Source organism: Anomaloglossus baeobatrachus, chromosome 12 (genome assembly GCF_048569485.1).
Source record: "Anomaloglossus baeobatrachus isolate aAnoBae1 chromosome 12, aAnoBae1.hap1, whole genome shotgun sequence".
Taxonomy (NCBI): domain Eukaryota; kingdom Metazoa; phylum Chordata; class Amphibia; order Anura; family Aromobatidae; genus Anomaloglossus; species Anomaloglossus baeobatrachus.
Window position 1 is genome coordinate 107,210,670 of NC_134364.1, and position 18,547 is coordinate 107,229,216.

The window sequence follows — 18,547 nt, forward strand, 5'->3', positions numbered from 1 at the left end:
AAAACCAAAAGCGCTAAAATGTAAAGATTCCCTTATTGTTAAAGAGTTAAATAAATCAACACAGTAGCTCCTGCAGATTAGTTAGATTTGCCACTTTGATGGTAGTTGGGACTAATTGTAGTGGTCACTTGGTGGCTCCTAAAAAAAAAATAACTATTTGCTACCAAGGAACAAGTCCACGTTAGCGACCTAGTTGGACAATGGTGGCAATTTAAGTACATAAAATCTACGATGATGTTAGTAGTGTCTACCCACCAAAGTCATCATAGTATTGTTCTATCTGGTGGATCCAACTCCAGGAGAGAATCAATAGTCATTAGTGATGAGCGAATAGTAACTATTTGTGTTCTGATTATTCGAAATGAATCCCAACTTACCATTCCGCTATTCACCACGAATATCAAACCTAATGCAAGTCAAAGGGGAACCTGAGCATTCTTTTTGTCATGACGAATTCTGGAATAGTACTCGGTAGTCAATAACTATTATCAAACACGAGTAGTTACTATTTGCTAATCACTAATTGTCATCTTAGTTGATCTAGTCCATGCATGCATAACTGAAAGGAATATTACTAATAAGGTACTTCCCTTCTTTTTTTATGCATTCCTAGGCAAGAACACAACCTGAAGAACAGAAAATGAATGAATTACTATTTCAACTCATAGAATGTTTACTAACTTGAAGCTCATCTACCATGAGCCACCATAATTAGACAATACCATGGTCATCCTACAATTTTTCTCGCTGGTGAACCCAACACAAAAAGGAGTACTACTATTCCTAGTATTAAGTACTACTAAGGCAGGACTTCTCTTTAATGTTATTAATTTATGACTTTAAGTTATGATTTTGAGTGCCACTTGTTTGGGGAACATTTATACAAAAAGACTGACCTGCACATCCAATAGGTGGCAACAGGTGCTAGCGGAAAAACACATTATAACTACGAAACATTTATGGCTGCACACTAAAGTGCTAACAATGTTTAAGGGAACTCTGGCATTGCATTACTGCTATAGGAATATTTGAAAAAAAGAGATGTTTAACTTATGTACTTATGTATTGGCCAATGCTCATGAGCCCAACAACCAACAGCAAGGTAATCTCTGTATATTGGGAACCTAACCTGAAAGGCCAATTTCAAGTTAGGTTCCCGATATACAGAGATTATCTTGCCATTGGTTATCGGGCTCACATGCATTGGCCAATATATAAGCTAAATATATTTTTTCAAATATTCCTATAGCAGTAATGCAATGCCAGAGTTCACTTTTTCAGTTTTAGCATTTTAGTGTGCAGCTGTATATGTTTGGGGAAGTCTGAACACTAAGTTTTTTTGTATCTACCTGGCATTCAGACTATTGATGCCCATTAAGTCATAAAAGACCATCATTATCCAAAACTGAAGATACTTCATGTGTGAAGCTAAAAAATGAGTAGATACTTACCTTGCACTTGGATATGAATCTCCTTACTCTTTTTCCGCACATTGTTAGTTGAGGTTTTAACTTCACAAGAGTAATTTCCAGAATTTTCCAGCTGGATAGATAAAATTTTATATTTATTGGATAAATTGAATCCTTGAACTCTCCATTCATGCATGTAGAAAGCAAACAGCAGGTCTTCATTCTGTCTGTGCCGGTTGAGACTCGTGAGACACGTTAGGGTCATCTGATCCCCCTCTGTCAATTGAGTTGCACTCACATTTATAAGTGGATTTGAGAATAATTCTATGGAATAAAAAAAAGCAATTATGGTCCAACTTCTTGAGCGCCAACACAATGCTAACTTGCTTATAAGTTGAAAAATTAAGACTAAAAGTTTGATTGTTAGGGACAAACTGTCTAACACCCACAATGTTTTCAATGGGATGGTCATGCAGCATGCTCTAAATAACCATTCTACCTATGACTGCATGGATCATCAGCTTTGGTCAGAATGACCACTGATCTGGGGACAGAAATGGAGCAAGGACTCCGTGAACAGATTTTCTAGAAAGTTATTATAGTCTAGTTAAGTTATTATATTGTGGAAGTCATGTGCATTTTTCTAAATTATTTGTATTTTTTTAGCAATGTCTTTGGCTGAAAATGGCCAAATCAGAAGAGGGACACATACAGAATCTTTGTCACTGTCGATTATTTATTTGAGATGAGGAAATTAGATGTGAATCAAATGTGTACATTTTTTAGGAATGTTAACAATTTGTTATTCCCTTCTCAATTCTGCTAAAATTCTGCCATTTTATACATTGCATCAGCCCCACAACCCTAGACATGCTTCCTGATAATGCCTTGCTGCTATCAGATTACATGCTATAGCACAGGAAATCAGAATGAACTATAAGCCTGCATAAAAGCAAATAAATAATAGGATAAAGAGTCGCACACCAGTCACAATTTATAGGGGAATAATGAAAAGCATAACTGCTATAGGAATACTAGACTGAAAAATACAATGGACTATCTGAAAAAAGTGAAAAACATGAAAATGGAATGTGCATAACTGCTATGAATAATAGGAATGAGAGATGTTCAGCCATTGTATTGATCAATGCAAAGGAGCCCCAAAACCAAACGCCAAGGTAATCTCTATTTTTGGGGTCCCTAACCTATGTGTAACCTCACCTGCAGTTAAAAAACGTGCTCTGTATGGGAAGCAAAGGACCAAGCTATATATGTGAAATGAGACATGGCTATGGATGGGGCAGGGTTCTCAGACAGAAAATGCATACTAATATAATGTATAAAAGCAAAGACAGGGAATGGAGCAGCCATGTGTGGTAAGCCTGGATAGTGAGAGAATGCCACAGCTCATAGCTAAGCAATGTTGGAGAAAGAAAGTCATAAATTCCTTATCGAAGGGAGTCATACATGTTTTTAGAGGAATTAGAGGCTTCAGTGTACTTTTGATTTGCAGCAAATCAACTAGCCGCAAATAAAATCTCCCTTAGAAATTTAGTAAAACTGGAAGATTCAAATTTCAAAGCTTCACTCATCACTAATATTTATAAGAATATTTGTTCTTTATTTACTTTGTATCATTCAGAAATTGAAGTCACTCAATAACTTGGTGCTCACCTTGTACTTGAATATATGACTCAGGACTCTTCTTTCTCAAGCCGCTGGGTATGGCGTTTACCGCACTGGAGTATTTTGCAGAGTCCTCTAAATGAATGGACCGAATTCCATATTTGTTAGATGGACTAAAACTCTGAACATTTAGTCCATCCCTATAAAAGGTAAACAGCAGTCTCGTATTCTGTCGGAGAGGATTAAGATCTGTGTAGCAAGTCAGGGTCATCCTGTCACCTTCCATCACAGGATTTGGGGTAACTCTTATTTTTGGGATTGAGAACAGTTCTGAAAATCATTAAAATACCATTAGCATACCATCATACTGGCTTGTGTCTTAAAATGTAATACATGGCCAAATCACAGGAGAAAGGACAATATTTGACAGATGATGTCATGCTAGACTGATTAATCAAAAGACATGTTAAAAGCTAGGTGAGGCTCCTATCCAGCAGTCAGACACTAGTGACCTGACTGATGGACCGTAGTCCTGAAGATTAATGCGCTCATCTATAGTTCTGAGCTCCTACCTTGACAAGGAGCCTTGATGAGGATATGTTCATAATATGGTGACTAGGCAAATTATAAATGAGTGAACTTGGTTTAGGACTTTTCAAATTGTGGAGATTCTAGCAAAACCCTTCACAACCGATGACGTAAATGTACATAATTGGCTGTCTCTCTGCCTTTGATGTGGGCTCACACAGTCACAGGGGGATCTCATACAGCGGCATTTAAAGGGAACCTGCAGATGTTGTGTTAACTGTAGGTTAATAGCATTCTGAACCTGCCCAATGCCTGCATATTAAACCCCACTGCCGGGAGGAAATTAACTTTAATCCTCCTGGCAGCATTCTGGTTTAAGTCATGGAAGCAGCACTGGCGCAGGTTCATTCAATGTTCTGTGTATGGTGAGGGGCAGATGTAACTGCACCCCCACACTGACTGACATCTGGAGGAAGCATAAAAGGAGGGAATTAAGCCCTCAAAACTGTCTTTAGTGGGAATTACTTTAGTCTAAAACGGATTCATACAATGTAGATATTACTTAGCCATTACCTCTGACATGAATAAAGGACTCATCAGAGTAAGTTGCGACACGCGATTGCTCTGCTTTCTTCACACATCTGTATTTTCCAGCCATGTCTCTTTTAACATTTTTAAAGAGCAGTCCAGAGTCCCCAACTGAAGGATTCAATTCCAATTGGTCCTTGTAAAACATTGTGCGTCGCACTGAGTAGCCCGGCCAGCTGTGGCATCTTAGAAACACGTCATCCCCTTCATACACAGAGGCGGGAACTTGTAAGATGAGGTAACCTGAAGCCAAAAGATGCATTCAGAGACCTACTTAGGGGTTGCCATATTAAACCTTACCGTATCATTGCATAGTGATGGTGAAGCCAAAGATAAAGATTAATGTTACTTGTCCCTTGCTAAGCTGCCATTACTCTTTTCTAATGTCAAAGTTTGACAATCTGATTGCTAGAGGCAGTTTGACAAACACCCTCAATATTTGCATTGGGATCAAAATTAATAAGTCCCTTTCAACCAGTAAATGTCAATTTCAAGGAAGAAGTTTGTTTAAGCTTTGCCCAATTGGTGCTATTTCCTCATCCCTCTTTATAAGCATCGGGATCAAATATTGAAAAATAACTTTTCTTGGAAGGGTATTCAGAGAGGCTCTTTATTATCATTATTCATATTTAAAGGGAACCTGACATCAGATTTTTCGACTATAAGCTGCAGCCACCATCAGTGGGCTCCTATATACAGCACTCTAACATGCCGTATATAAGAGCCAAGGCCGCTGTGTAGAATGTAAAAATCAATTTATAATACTCACCTAAACGGTCGGTTTGGTGAAGACTGGTCAAATAGGTGGCTCTGTTCTCTGGGTGCAGCTCCTCCTCTTTCGGCCATCTATGTCGTCCTTCTTCTGAAGGCTGGGTGCATGACACGTACTACATCATGCACACAGACTGGCATTAAGGTCCTGTGCAGCCAAAAGAGGCGGCGCTGGTACGAAGAATGGAGCCATTCGACCGGTATGCACCGCACCGCCCTTTGAGTATTATAAAGTGATTTTTACGTTCTACACAGCGACCTGAGCTCTTATATACAGCATGTTAGAATGTTGTATATAAGAGCTTACTGGTGGTGGCCGCAAATTATAGTCGCCAAATCTGGTGACAGGTTTCCTTTAAAGTGAACCTGTCAGGTGCATATTGATAATCCCTGCCTAACCATCCCTGTATTTATTAGCATACATAAAGAGATCATTAGAATAAGTATTTCTAAAGATCCTTCAATATCTGCTAATGAGGCCAGGGAGTAGTCGGAAGGGTGTTACTTCCCTTGGTTAGTCGGCCACCTTTTCATGTAAGCACGTGTCCCAGCTTCAAACTGGTGTAGTATGTATGACCGGAAATCCAGGTACATTCTGATCATGCACACTAAGCCAAAAACCAGCAGCGGCAGCAGAGGAGAGGGTAGATTTTCCTTCCATGTATTACGTAATTTGTCACGTGATAAGGGGGTCATGCTCAAAATGTAGCTGGATGTTTTCCAGATGAAATAAACACTCTTCATCTAAGTCCACGTGGGCATAGAGTTGTTTATAATAGAGTGGTGGTCTGGGGAAATGATTATAGTGGACAAATTAACACACCCACCAACCAAGCTAGCCACATCCACTAACCTGGAAGGAGCTTGTACATTCTAAGCTCAACCAATGTGAGAGCGACCAAGGTTGAGCCTTGAATGTACGGACTCCATTCAGGTTAGTGGACGCTACCAGTTTGGTTAGTGGGCGTGGCGATGTTTCCTCCTGTCCACTATATTCATGTAAAGAGGGGTTTTGCCCCCGTTGCATCCCCTATCTGGTGAGTCTTGTTCCCAGCCTCCCGCTTCTATTATAAACAACTTCATTCCCACATGAACTTAGAAAAAGAGTGTATATTTCATGTGGGAAAACATCTGGATTTATTTTGAACATGAACCCCCTATCACATGACAAATTACATCATACCGGGAAGGAGACCATACATTTTATTATCTACCAAGTGACCGTGCCTCTGACGCTTCACATTCATTAGCATGTTAGCACGTTCACAGGGTCAACTTGTCAAGGAAAATAATGAGCGCAACTAGTCCCCGCGCTCATTAGCATATTAGAAAGGATCTTTAAAAATACTTTTTCTAAAGATCTTTTTATCTATGCTACTAGATACAGGGACTGATAGGTAGGGATTAGCAATATACACAGAACTGCTCGTGGTCCTGGGTGCATATTGGACCTGACAGGTTCCCTTTAGCTCCATACACAGCAGGTGTTTGCTTTATGATATTTTTTAGAGGGCAAAGTCATAGGGGGTTTCTAGTCAATTTCTGTAAGAGGAATAAGATATAATAAGTGGACAAGGGCCATAGCACTACAATGTGTGCAGAATTATTAGGCAAGTTGTATTTTAGAGGATTTTTTTTATTATTGATCAACAACTATGTTCTCAATCAACCCAAAAGACTCAAATATCAAAGCTTAATATTTTTGGAAGTTGGAGTGGTTTTTTTTTTTAGATTTGGCTATCTTAGGAGGATATCTGTTTGTGCAGGTAACTATTACTGTGCAGAATTATTAGGCAACTTAATAACAAATCAAATATATTCCCATCTCACTTGTTTATTTTCACCAGGTAAACCAATATAACTGCACAAAATTTAGAAATAAATATTTCTGACATGCAAAAACAAAACCCCCCAAAAAATTAGTGACCAATATAGCCACCTTTCTTTCTGATGACACTCAACAGCCTACCATCCATAGATTCTGTCATTGCTTGTCTGTTTACAATCAACTTTGCGTGCAGCAGCCACCACAGCCTCCAGACACTGCTCCAAGAGGTGGACTGTTTTCCCTCCCTGTATATCTTACATTTTATGAGGGACCACAGGTTCTCTATGGGGTTCAGATCAGGTGAACAAGGGGGCCATGTCATTATTTTTTCTTCTTTTAGACCTTTACTGGCCAGCCACTCTGTGGAGTAGTTGGATCCATGTGATGGAGCATTGTCCTGCATGAAAATCATGTTTTTATTGAACGATGCCGACTTCTTCCTGTACCACTGCTTGTAGAAGTTGTCTTCCAGAAATTGGCAGTATGTCTGGGAGTTGAGCTTCACTTCACCCTCAACCCGAAAAGGTCCCACAAGTTCATCTTTGATGATGCCAGGCCATACCAGTACCCCACCTCCACATTGCTGGCGTTTGAGTCGGAGTGGAGCTCTCTGCCCTTTACTGATCCAGCCTCTGGCCCATCAAGAGTCACTCTCATTTCAACAGTCCATAAAACCTTTGAAAAATGAGTCTTAAGATATTTTTTGGCCCATTCTTGACATTTTATCGTATGTTTCTTGTTCAAAGGTGGTCTTTTTCAGCCTTCCTTACCTTTGCCATGTCCCTGAGTATGGCCCACCTTGTGCTTTTTGATACTCCAGTAACATTGAAGCTCTGAAATATGGCCAAACTGGTGGCAAATGGCATCTTGGTAGCTTCACGCTCGATTTTCCTCAATTCATGGGCAGTTATTTTGCGCCTTTTTTGCCCAACACACTTCTTGCGACCCTGTTGGCTATTTGGCATGAAATGCTTGATTGTTCGGGGATCATGCTTCAAATGTTTGTCAATTTCAAGACTGCTGCATCACTCTGCAAGACATCTCACCATTTTTGACTTTTCAGAGCCCGTCAAATCTCTTTTCTGACTCATTTTGCCAAAGGAAAGGAAGTTGCCTAATAATTAAGCACACCTTATATAGGGTGTTGATGTCATTACACCGCACCCCTCCTCATTACAGAGATGCACATCACCGGATTTACTTAATGGGTAGTTGTCTCTCAAGCCTATACAGCTTGGAGTAGGACAACATGTATAAAAAGTATCATGTGATCAAAATACTCATTTGCCTAATAATTCTGCACACAGTGTAAAGGTCCTCTGACATATTATAATACACCAGCATTAAATAAGGCCTTATAGTAAATTGGGAACTCTGTTACAGAATTTTGACATAACAGATTTAAGATTTTGGTTGGTTCAATTCTTTTTTACTGGTTGCTAATAATCTGTGAATGACTTTCATCTTTATGGACTACTACATTAAAATATAAGAGAGTTGGTCCAAACCTCATGGAAATTAAAAAAAAGAAGGCAAAAGTTTTTGGTAATGCCTAAAAATCTGAATTTTACTTCAGACGCTTTATCCGAGGCTCCAACCATGGGGGGCAGTGGGCATATTGGAAGAAAACCATTAAAAACATTCACAACCCATTGCTCCATTCTAGGTTGTTGGAGTGGATTTTCCCCCCGATTTTAACGTTTTTGATACCTAGTTTGAATGTTTTACAGCTAAGCATGGTACTCACCAGAAATAACTTCCAGGCTAACACCTTCACTGATATTACCGGTTGGGATCCGGCACTGAAAAGTTCCAGAATCATATATTTGTGTGTGCCTAATTGTAAAGCTTTGTTCTCCAATATCCAGATGGGTACTGTCCTTGTACCACAAAAATATGGAAGTTTCCACTGCAGGCTCCACAACACATGTGATGATTACAGACTGTCCAGTAAATATTTTGCCCAAGTTTGGAGTGAAGGCCACTTCTGGTCTAATTACGAATCCTAAAAAAAAAATAAATATAAGAAACAGTCTTACAAAATTAATATTCTCCAGAATTTCATAAAACAAATTAATATGAAAGCAAATAGGGATGACCAGACCCGTGGATGTTTAAGTTCACCGGGTTTGGCCGCACTGTAGTTAAAAGTTTGGTTCGGTATTCAAACTTGACCTGAACTTGACCCAGGACCCCATAGAGGTCAATATGGTCGCAAACTTTGGTGGTGGGAAATTGCTGTAAAATAGTTATAGTATAAGCTAGCGGGCTACAAAAAAGGAAATAAAAAGGGAGTAGAGCAGGGCAATTGCCCTGCAAACAAATGTGGATAGAGAAAAAACTTAAAAGGGTTCCGTCACATTAGTAATCAGGGTTAAATAGGAAGTAAATAAATAAAATTAGAATTTTAAAAGTGCCACTACAGAGCATATTTTAATTTCTTTCCCACAGAGCCAAATTTGAAGAATTCCGCCACAGAGCCCATTTTCAAAGTTCCCCCACAGAGAACAGAATATCCTTTTAAAATAACAGAATAGAAAAAATAATTTAATAACCATGAGGCAGAAGTGAAAGTGAAAGAGAAGGTTGAGGAGGAGGCGTAAGTGGATTATGGTGGTGTAGGTGGAAAAGGCAGAGGAAGTAGCCAACATTATTTTGTTTTTTAAATTTTATATGGGGGGGCCCAAACATTGGGAATGGCAAATAGAATGAACAAACTGCCGTGGAGTATTACAATGGCTGATGTGGTTGCTACGCTTCTCTAATGAGCCAAACACTAGCAGAGAGGAACGACAAGAGGGAGCGCAATAGGGTCTAATCTTGAGATAAATTAATGGTATAATCAGAGGAAAGGCTCACCTTGCAGAGTTGTGAAGAGTAGGTCCCGTTCGAGTTCGGTTCGTCGAACGTTCGACAAACCGAACTCGAACCGCATAGGAAACAATGGCAGGCATTCACAAACACATAAAAACACCTAGAAAACACCCACAAAGGTGTCCAAAAGGTGACAAACAACTCACAACACAAACACATAGGAAAGTGACAAGAACAAATTCTCATGCGAAAACAAAAGAGCGTAACGAGGAAAAAGAGGACGAGACACAGATATAGGCATGGCACGCCCTTCTAAAATCATGTAAAACACCGCAAGGTGACTCCAAGCGGAGTCTCCCTTTTTTCCAAAAACTGGGCCCCACACACACCCACCCATTCAGTGGCAGCACTTGTGCCCTAGTTTTACACTTTACAGATAGATTTGCATCAAGCACATTAAAAAATACGCCATACTTAACCGTCCCCAGTATGACACCGGGGTAGGTAGCAAAGTCTTTCCTGATCCCAGATCTGTTAATCTTGGATCATTTTAAAAAACACAGCAAGCAAGGGTTACTCCAAGCGGAGTATCCCTTTTTTTCAAAAAATTGGGCCACACAGACACCCCATCAGTGGCAGCACTTGTGCCCTAGTTGCAAACAGGATGTTTTGATTTGCATCAAGCACATTCCAAATCCACAAGCATTTACTCTCCCCAGGATGACACAGGGGTAGTAAATTCCTTGTGGATCCATGACTTGTTCATTTTGATGAACGTTAGTCTGTCCACATTGTGACTGGACAGACGCGTGCGCTTATCTATCAGCACACACCCAGCAGCACTGAAGACACGTTCAGAGACAACACTGGCAGCTGGACACGACAAAATCTCCAAGGTGTAACTAGAGAGCTCTGGCCATTTTTCAAGATTTGAAGCCCAAAATGAGCAAGGCTCCATTTGCAAAGTCATGGCATCGATGTTTATTTGGAGATACTCCTGTATCATCCTCTCCAGCCGTTGACTATGTGTCAGACTTGTTGTCTCTGTTGGCCTTGCAAAGGAGGGTCTAAAAAAAATTATGAAAAGATTCCATAAAATTGCTGTTACCAGCACCAGATACAGTCCTACTGGTAAGGTTAGACTGTTGAAGATGACGAGACCGTCCCATGTTTGTCAAGTTACAACTGGGAGATTCACTCCCTGCACCTGCAAGGTTGTTTGGTGGAAAAGCGGATCTAAGATCGAGTAACAGCTTCTGCTGATACTCCTGCATACGTGCGTCCCTTTCTATGGCTGGAATTATGTCACAAAATTTGGACTTGTACCGGGGATCTAATAGTGTGGCAAGCCAGTAGTCATCATCACTTCTAATTTTGACAATACGAGGGTCATGTTGGAGGTAGTGCAGCAAGAAAGCACTCATGTGTCTTGCGCAGCCATGCGGACCAAGTCCACGCTGTGTTTGTGGCATAGAGGTGCTAACCGTTATTTCTTCCTCTGACATCTCCCCCCAACCTCTTTCAACTGAAATTTGACCAAGGTCTCCCTCATCCGCTGAGTCTTCCATGTCCATGGACAGTTCGTCATCCATTTCTTCATGTTCTCCTGCACCTTCCTCAACATTTCGCCTGCTACCATGCGCCCTTGTTGATCCCTGTCCCCCATGGTTCAAGGCTTGTCGCGTTGGTGATGATGAACAACTGGACCTTGGAGATGTTGTTATGTCTTGCGCATATGAATCCTCCTGTAGTTCCTCCCCTTCCTGTTGTCCCACCCCCAGACTCCGAATAGTGTTTAGCGTGTGCTCCAGCATGTAAATGACTGGAATTGTCATGCTGATAATGGCATTGCCAGCGCTAAACATATTCGTCGCCATGTCGAAACTGTGCAGAAGGGTGCATAGGTCCTTGATCTGAGACCACTCCATCAGGGTGATCTGCCCCACCTCTGCATCTCGTTGGCCCAGGCTATACGTCATGACGTATTGCATCAGGGCTCGGCGGTGCTGCCACAGTCGCTGTAACATGTGGAGAGTCGAATTCCAGCGTGTCGGCACATCGCATTTCAGGCGATGAACCGGCAGGCCAAAAGACTTCTGGAGCGATGCAAGTCGCTCAGCTGCGGCGCTTGAACGGTGGAAGTGGATGAGTAAAAAGCTGTGGAGAAGAAGCGCAATAGGGTTTTACCCCAATAATACACGGGGTAGAGACAGGGAGCAGTAATACTCACCAAGTGAAGTTGTGAAAGTCACAACTACTATGCAGGCATGGAAAGTTTTGATCAAGGCAGCAGCAACCCAGACGGCAGATAACAGAGAACAATAGAGGAAAATAGGGTTTATTTGAGCCGCGCCAATGATCACTTCTCAGGTATTCAGATTAATGGATCTTTATTTTGCACAGGTCTACGCGTTTCTGGAGTCTCAGCTCCCTTCCTCAGGACCATCAGGCATAAGAACACATCAAATCACTTTTTGATGTGTTCTTATGCCTGATGGTCCTGAGGAAGGGAGCTGAGACTCCAGAAACGCGTAGACCTGTGCAAAATAAAGATCCATTAATCTGAATACCTGAGAAGTGATCATTGGCGCGGCTCAAATAAACCCTATTTTCCTCTATTGTTCTCTGAACGGTGGAAGTGAGCAGACAGTTTTCGTGCCCTGGTCAGAAGGCCATCTAGGCCGGGATAGTGTGTTAAAAATTGCTTGACAACAAGGTTCAACACGTGAGCCATACAAGGTACGTGTGTCACCTTGCCCAGGCGAAGGGTCGCACCCAGGTTTGCAGCATTGTCACACACGGCCTTACCAGGCTGCAGGTTGAGTGGAGACAACCATTTATTAAACTCGGACCGCAGAGCTGACCACAACTCCTCAGCTGTGTGACTCTTATTCCCAAGACATGTCAAGCTAAAGACCGCCTGATGACGTTGCGCTCTGCTGCCAGCACAGTAATGAGGGGTGCGTGATTCCTTCTGCGCAGTGAGAACGCTGGTGGCCTGACCAGGCAGGCTTGGGGTGGAGGTGGAGGACCCAGATGAGGTGGAGGAGGCAGAAGCAGTGGTGGAACTTGGACAGACAGAGGATTGACACACAAGTTGTGGGGACGGCAAGACTTGTGCAGCAGACCCTTCACCATCTATCACCATAGTTACCCAGTGCCCAGTCAGCGACATGTAACGTCCCTGTCCATGCTTACTGGTCCAAGTATCGGTGTTAAAATGCTCCCGTTCACACACAGAGTTTCTCAAGGAGTCGGTGATGTTGTGTGCAACATGCTGGTGTAGCGCGGGCACACCTTTCTTAAAGAAGTAATGGCGACTGGGCATCTGATACTGGGGCACAGCGACAGACATAAGGTCTCCAAAATCCTGTGTGTCCACCAGGCGGAAAGGCAGCATTTCGGTAGCCAAGAGCTTACAGAGGGATAAAGTCATCCTCTTAGCTTTGTCATTGGTCGCAGGAAATGGCCTTTTATTTGTCCACATCTGAGGGACAGAGATCTGGCTGCTGTGTGTAGACGGTGTTGAGTAGGGTGTCCCTGGAAAAATGCAGGTTTGTGAGGAAAGTGCAGTCGGAGACATGATGTTGCCTTCATCCAACGTTGGTGCTATCGATGTCTGAGAGAGCTGTACACACTCACTTGTTTCCCCTTCCAAACCAACTGACGACCTACCAAGCAAACTGCCTGTTGCGGTTACAGTGGTGGAAGTTGTGCGTGGAAAACCAGGTGTGACAGCTGTCCCCACAGTCCTAGAAGATGAAGAGCGCGTGGATGCACTGGAAGGGGCAGGCAGTGGATGGTTCGCTCCGCTAGGCCGCATTGCAGCACGGTGAGCTTCCCACTGGGACCTATGATATTTATTCATGTGACGATTCATGGAAAAAGTTGTCAAACTGCTGAGGTTTTGACCTCTACTAACAGAATCACGACAAATTTTACACATCACATAATTTGGGCGATCTTTTTCTATGTCAAAAAAGGACCAGGCTAGGCAAGGCTTAGAGGGCATGCGACCTGCTGAGCCCCCCCGACTAGTGCTCAGAGGCAGAGTGGTGGCTGATGATGCAGTTTTAGACGTGCTACCAGTGCTCCGACTCTGTCCAGGAAGGCGCAAGGTAACTTCGTCGTCGGTTGCATCCTCCTCCACCGCCTCTGTTAAACTCCTTGAGTGCCTGACTGTGGGTTGACAGTAGGTGGGATCTAGAATTTCCTCATCAATTGTTGTGTTTGCACTCCCCTCACCCTCAGACCGAGCCTCTTCTTGCCCTGACCGAATATTTAAGTTCTCATCCCAATCTGGTATCTGCGTCTCATCGTCATCAGTATGTTCCTCATTGTCTATAACCACATGTGTTACAGTTTGTGACAAAGGGTCAACGTTATGCTCAGAAACTTGGTCCTCATGGCCTGAATCAAAGTCACAAAGGTTCTGGGCATCACTGCAGACCATTTCCTGGTCTGTACTCACTGTAGTTTGGGAGCAGACCTCTGATTCCCAGGCTATAGTGTGACTAAAAAGTTCTGCAGACTCAGCCATCTCTCTTCCACCATACTGTGCAGGGCTGATGGAGACTTCAGAGCTGGGAGAAAGCAAGTTTGATTGGGATGACAACTCAGAGGACTGGTGTTTTTTAGATGCGGTAGTTGAGGTGGCTGAGAGGGCACTTGTTGGACCACTTGAGATCCATTCAAGCATTTTACTTTTTTGGCCATCATCTACCTTTGTTCCTGTTGTTCGTGTCCGTAAAAAAGGGAGCACATCGGATTGATCACGGTAAGTAGTAGACATCTTACTTTTGCTGGTAGATGGTCTATCTTCAGCAGATGTTAATGGAGCTTTGCCACCTTCCCCACGGACAAACCCTTTTTTCCCCTTTTCCAACACGCCTCTTCCCCTTTCCACCAGCATCTGTCATTTTGCCACTCATGTTGATTGCGACAAGATTGTGCACTGAAAATGTGGTAGTAAAAATTGAGAGGTGGTGTAGATTGCAGTGGTGGTCTAGCTTTATTAACAGCAGAATAATAAAGAATAATTATCCCTGACAATGCAACTACGGCCCTTAAACTGGCAGCATAAATTGCTAGTATAATGGCTTAGTAACAATGAGTTGGAGTGTGCAATGCAGGCAGACGTGCTGCAAATATCTTTGCACTAGTGGGACGATACAGAAGTCCAATAGCCACATTTAGGATGCCACTAAGTTCACTCAGTGTTTGCTAGTATAATGGATTAGTAACAATGAGTTGGAGTGTGCAATGCAGGCAGACGTTCTGCAAATATCTTTGCACTACTGGGGCAATACAGCAGTCCAACAGCCACGTTTAGCATGCCACTAAGTTTACTCAGTGTTTGCTAGTATAATGGCTTAGTAACAATGAGTTGGAGTGTGCAGAGGACAGGAGGGTACAGTGGCAGGGTTGTGGGTCTCTGGGTAGAGGAAAGGAAGCCTGCCTTTCTATCCCTCCTAATGGGGAAATTCAGAGAGGAAATCCCTGACCTTAGCTACACAGACGCTGTCATCTTGTGTAGCTGTTAAACTCTGTTTTCACGGACCTGTCACCTATGGCTCTGACCCTGCCGGTATGAGCCCTTAAAAGGACTGATAGAAAGTGCTATCCCTAAGCTGTCCAGCGCTGTGTATGGAGCGTATACAGCAGTATTGGCGATAGGAGCTTCGCCAGTGATGTCTGACACCAAGGACGCAGAAAACAGAAAGTAGTAGATAGGGATGTTAAACCGCGCCACTTTCACAACCCCTATAGGTGAGTAAGACCACCCTCCTTGATTTTCCCCAATTGTCTGGGGTAAGACCCTATTGCGCTTTCTTTCCACAGTGTTTTTCTCCCACCAAGGACGCAGAAGGCAGATAATGGCGTGCTGGAGGAAAATGTCCGGTTTTATAATGCAGGGACATGTGACATGGACATCCTATCACACATGCCCTTGCTTCTCTGGCTAAAAGTCCACTTAGCTGTGTGTGTGTCTGGGATTGGCTGACATGCTGGCCCGCCCCACTACACGCGTGCGCTTAGGGAAGGAAGACAAGGAAAAAAAAAAAAAATTATACATACAGCAGTGATCTGAATGCGCTGTTCCCGCACACTATGCAATGAAATTTCATAATAGTGTGAGTCACAGAGTGACTTACACTATTACAGCGGAAAGCCAGCTAGGAATTAGCTGTTTTTTTTGCTGCTAGAACCGTTTTTGAACGTATCTAGAACTATCGAGCTTTAGCAAAAAAGCTCGAGTTCTAGTTCGCTCTAGAACAGCCCCCAAATTCACTCGAGCCGCGAACTGCGCTCAACTCTAGTGAAGAGTCACAACAACCACTCAAAAACATGTAACGTATGACTGCAGCAACCCCACGTGAAAAGATTAGAGAATCAGTAGAGAATGGGTGAAATGCTGCGGTGTGATATAGATGAATCCAAATGAAGTATATGTGAATTATTTTTTAACATGTTTCAGAGAACACTTTCTCTTTCTTAAGGAAAAAAATATTTGTTTTTGAAGAAGGAGAAAGTGAACCCAGAGACACGCAGCTGAGTAGCTGGGTTCACACCAAGTGGGATCCACAACTTCATTGTCATCCTCTCTGTTGTCCTACTCCTCGCCTCCGACAGTCACTCTTCTCTTCTTCCTGAACGGACTTCACAGTACAGTACGCATTCGCCTCAGATGTCTCAGTCTCATCATCATGACCTCTACCGCCAGGGGCTAACATCTGTTGATGAGGGTCTGGGTTCTGCTTGGACACGACTTCGTCCAGGCCTGGACGCAACTGACAAAGAATTTGGGCATCGGTGCAGATGCTTTCCTTTTCTTCAGTCTATGAATCCTTGGAGCAGACCTCTGTTGCCCATGGTATAGAATGTGTGAACAATTCAGCAGACTCGCTCATGTGTGGTTCCCCACAGTCAGTTGGGCATTTAGAGAGTTGTGACAAGAGTAAATAAGTTCATTCCTCTGAGGAATGAACTGTGTGTGATGTCGAGTTGTAGAAAGTGTAGGAGAGGGCACTTGATGCAACAATTGCCATCCACTCTAGCACATACTGTTTCTGGCCTCATTTACAAGTTGAAGCGATGTGCAGCTGCCAAAGAAATGGAGTGGAGTAAACTGTCCAGTAATGGAAGTTGTTTTCAGTTCTCTTGTGATAGAATGAGCGAGTGTTTGCTCAGTAGAGCATGGGCTACTATTAGAACATCCCCCACATACACCTTGAACACCCTACCTATTCTCTCTTCCACCATAACGTTCTGATTTACTTCTCCTGTTTGATGTATTTTTCCCCTTTGAATCAGATTTTTTGCAACCCTAGGACCACACCTGTTAGACACTTGACACAAAAGTAAAAGTCTGTATTTCTTGGCTGAGATGGCAATATTGGGATAGCTCACAGAAGTACCAATACTTAGTGAGATGACTAACTGGCAAATTTTTAGTAGCCACTAGAAAGTACCAATACCTATTGAGATGGTTCACTGGTAAATTTTTAGCAGCAACTAAAAAGTAGCAATACCTACTGTATATAGATCCTTCACTGGCAACTCTTTAGTAGGCATTTACAAGTAGCAATCCCTATTTATACCATGAAATGCCGATTTGTGGCAAACACCTTTCCCTAGACTGCATATCCCTATTCTACACTATTGCTCTATCTATCTCAACTACCTATGATCATTTGGAAATACTACCATTCAGGTCTAGGGCTCGTGGGTAGATTGGGTGGTGCTACTGCTTTCTCTCCAATGTTTGGGTGATGTGATGGAATCTGAATGCTTACATGGGATGGTGTGGAGATGCTCGGTGACACCGCATCTGGTGGTGCAATCACATCCTGTCTTTTTGCATGGAGCCATGTGACACCACTTCCTGGGAGGGGGAGGAAGAGGCCAAGACCACAGCAGAAGAGGAAGCAGGAGGATTCTCAGATTTTTTCTGTTTTTTCAGGTGTGTTCTCTCAGATTTCTCTGCTGCATTTCATGGTGTGGATCATCATCTCCTCCTAACTATGCTCCAATCTATTGGGTTCAAGGACACCATTCTTTCTTGGTTCTCCTCTTATCTCTATGACCGCTCATTCACTGTATTTTTTGCTGGTTCCTCTTCCTCTCCTTTTCCCTTTATGGTCGGGGGTTCAGTCCTAGACCCCCTTTTCTTCTCTCTATACACTGCCCCTATTGGACAAATCAACAGTAGATTTGTTTCCAGTACCATCTATATGCTGATGTCTCCGAATTATATACCTTCTCCTGACATTACCCCTGCATTACTACAAAATACGAGAAATTGTATGACTGCTGTCTCCAACATCATGTACTCCCGCTATCTAAAACTGAATCTGTCAAAAACTGAACTTCTCATGTCTCCTCCATCAAATAACCTTCCTAAACCCAATATTACCATTTTTGTGTGTAGTTCTACCATTACGCCCCAGCAGGACACCCGCTGTCTTGGGTTATATTTGAGTTAGATCTCTCCTTCACTCCCCACATTTGATCACTCGCTCGCTCATGTCACCTCCACCTCAAAAATATCTCTAAGAGTCAACCTTTTCTTACGATTGACTCTGCAAAAACTCTTACTGTCGCTCGCATTCATTCTCGCCAGGATTACTGCAATTCTCTACGAATCTGTCATCCCATTACTACATTCTCCCCTCTCCAATCCATCCTGAATGCAGCAGCTAGGATTATTTTCCTCTCCAACTGCTTCAACGATGCCTCCACCCTCTGCCAGTCATTGCACTGGTTGCCTATCCGCTATAGAGTCCAATATAAACTTATCACTCTCACACACAAAGCGCTCCACAGTTCTGCACCACCCTTCAAATCCTCCCTCATCTCTGTCTATCACCCTACCAATTCCCTTCATTCCACTAATGGCCTAAAGGGGGCTTTACATGCTATGATATCGCTAATGCGAAGTCGTTGGGGGTCACAGAATTTGTGACGCACATCCGACCGCATT

The 18,547-nt window shown here is 42.8% G+C and overlaps 1 protein-coding gene across 1 annotated transcript; it reads right to left on the reverse strand.

The window, feature by feature from the left end:
- Positions 1-609: 609 nt before the first annotated feature.
- LOC142257654 (high affinity immunoglobulin gamma Fc receptor I-like) lies at positions 610-18,178 on the reverse strand. The gene is made up of 7 exons (XM_075329790.1): positions 18,098-18,178; positions 16,202-16,355; positions 8,498-8,755; positions 4,137-4,394; positions 3,216-3,365; positions 1,452-1,583; positions 610-626 (listed from the first exon to the last, which is right to left on the reverse strand). Exons 1-7 carry the CDS (start codon positions 18,176-18,178, stop codon positions 610-612), a joined length of 1,050 nt encoding a protein of 349 aa, XP_075185905.1.
- Between the last annotated feature and the right edge of the window lie 369 nt (positions 18,179-18,547).

Bases quoted from the DNA above. Each gene is read 5' to 3' on its own strand.
- LOC142257654 (XM_075329790.1), bottom strand. From the start codon at position 18,178: ATGAATGCGAGCGACAGTAAGAGTTTTTGCAGAGTCAATCGTAAGAAA. The intron at 16,356-18,097 runs GTGACATGAGCG...ATTCTTTGTCAG, and splicing joins GAGATATTTTTGAGGTGGAG to TTGCGTCCAGGCCTGGACGA. The intron at 3,366-4,136 runs GTAATGGCTAAG...AATGATTTTCAG, and splicing joins GTCCTTTATTCATGTCAGAG to AACTGTTCTCAATCCCAAAA.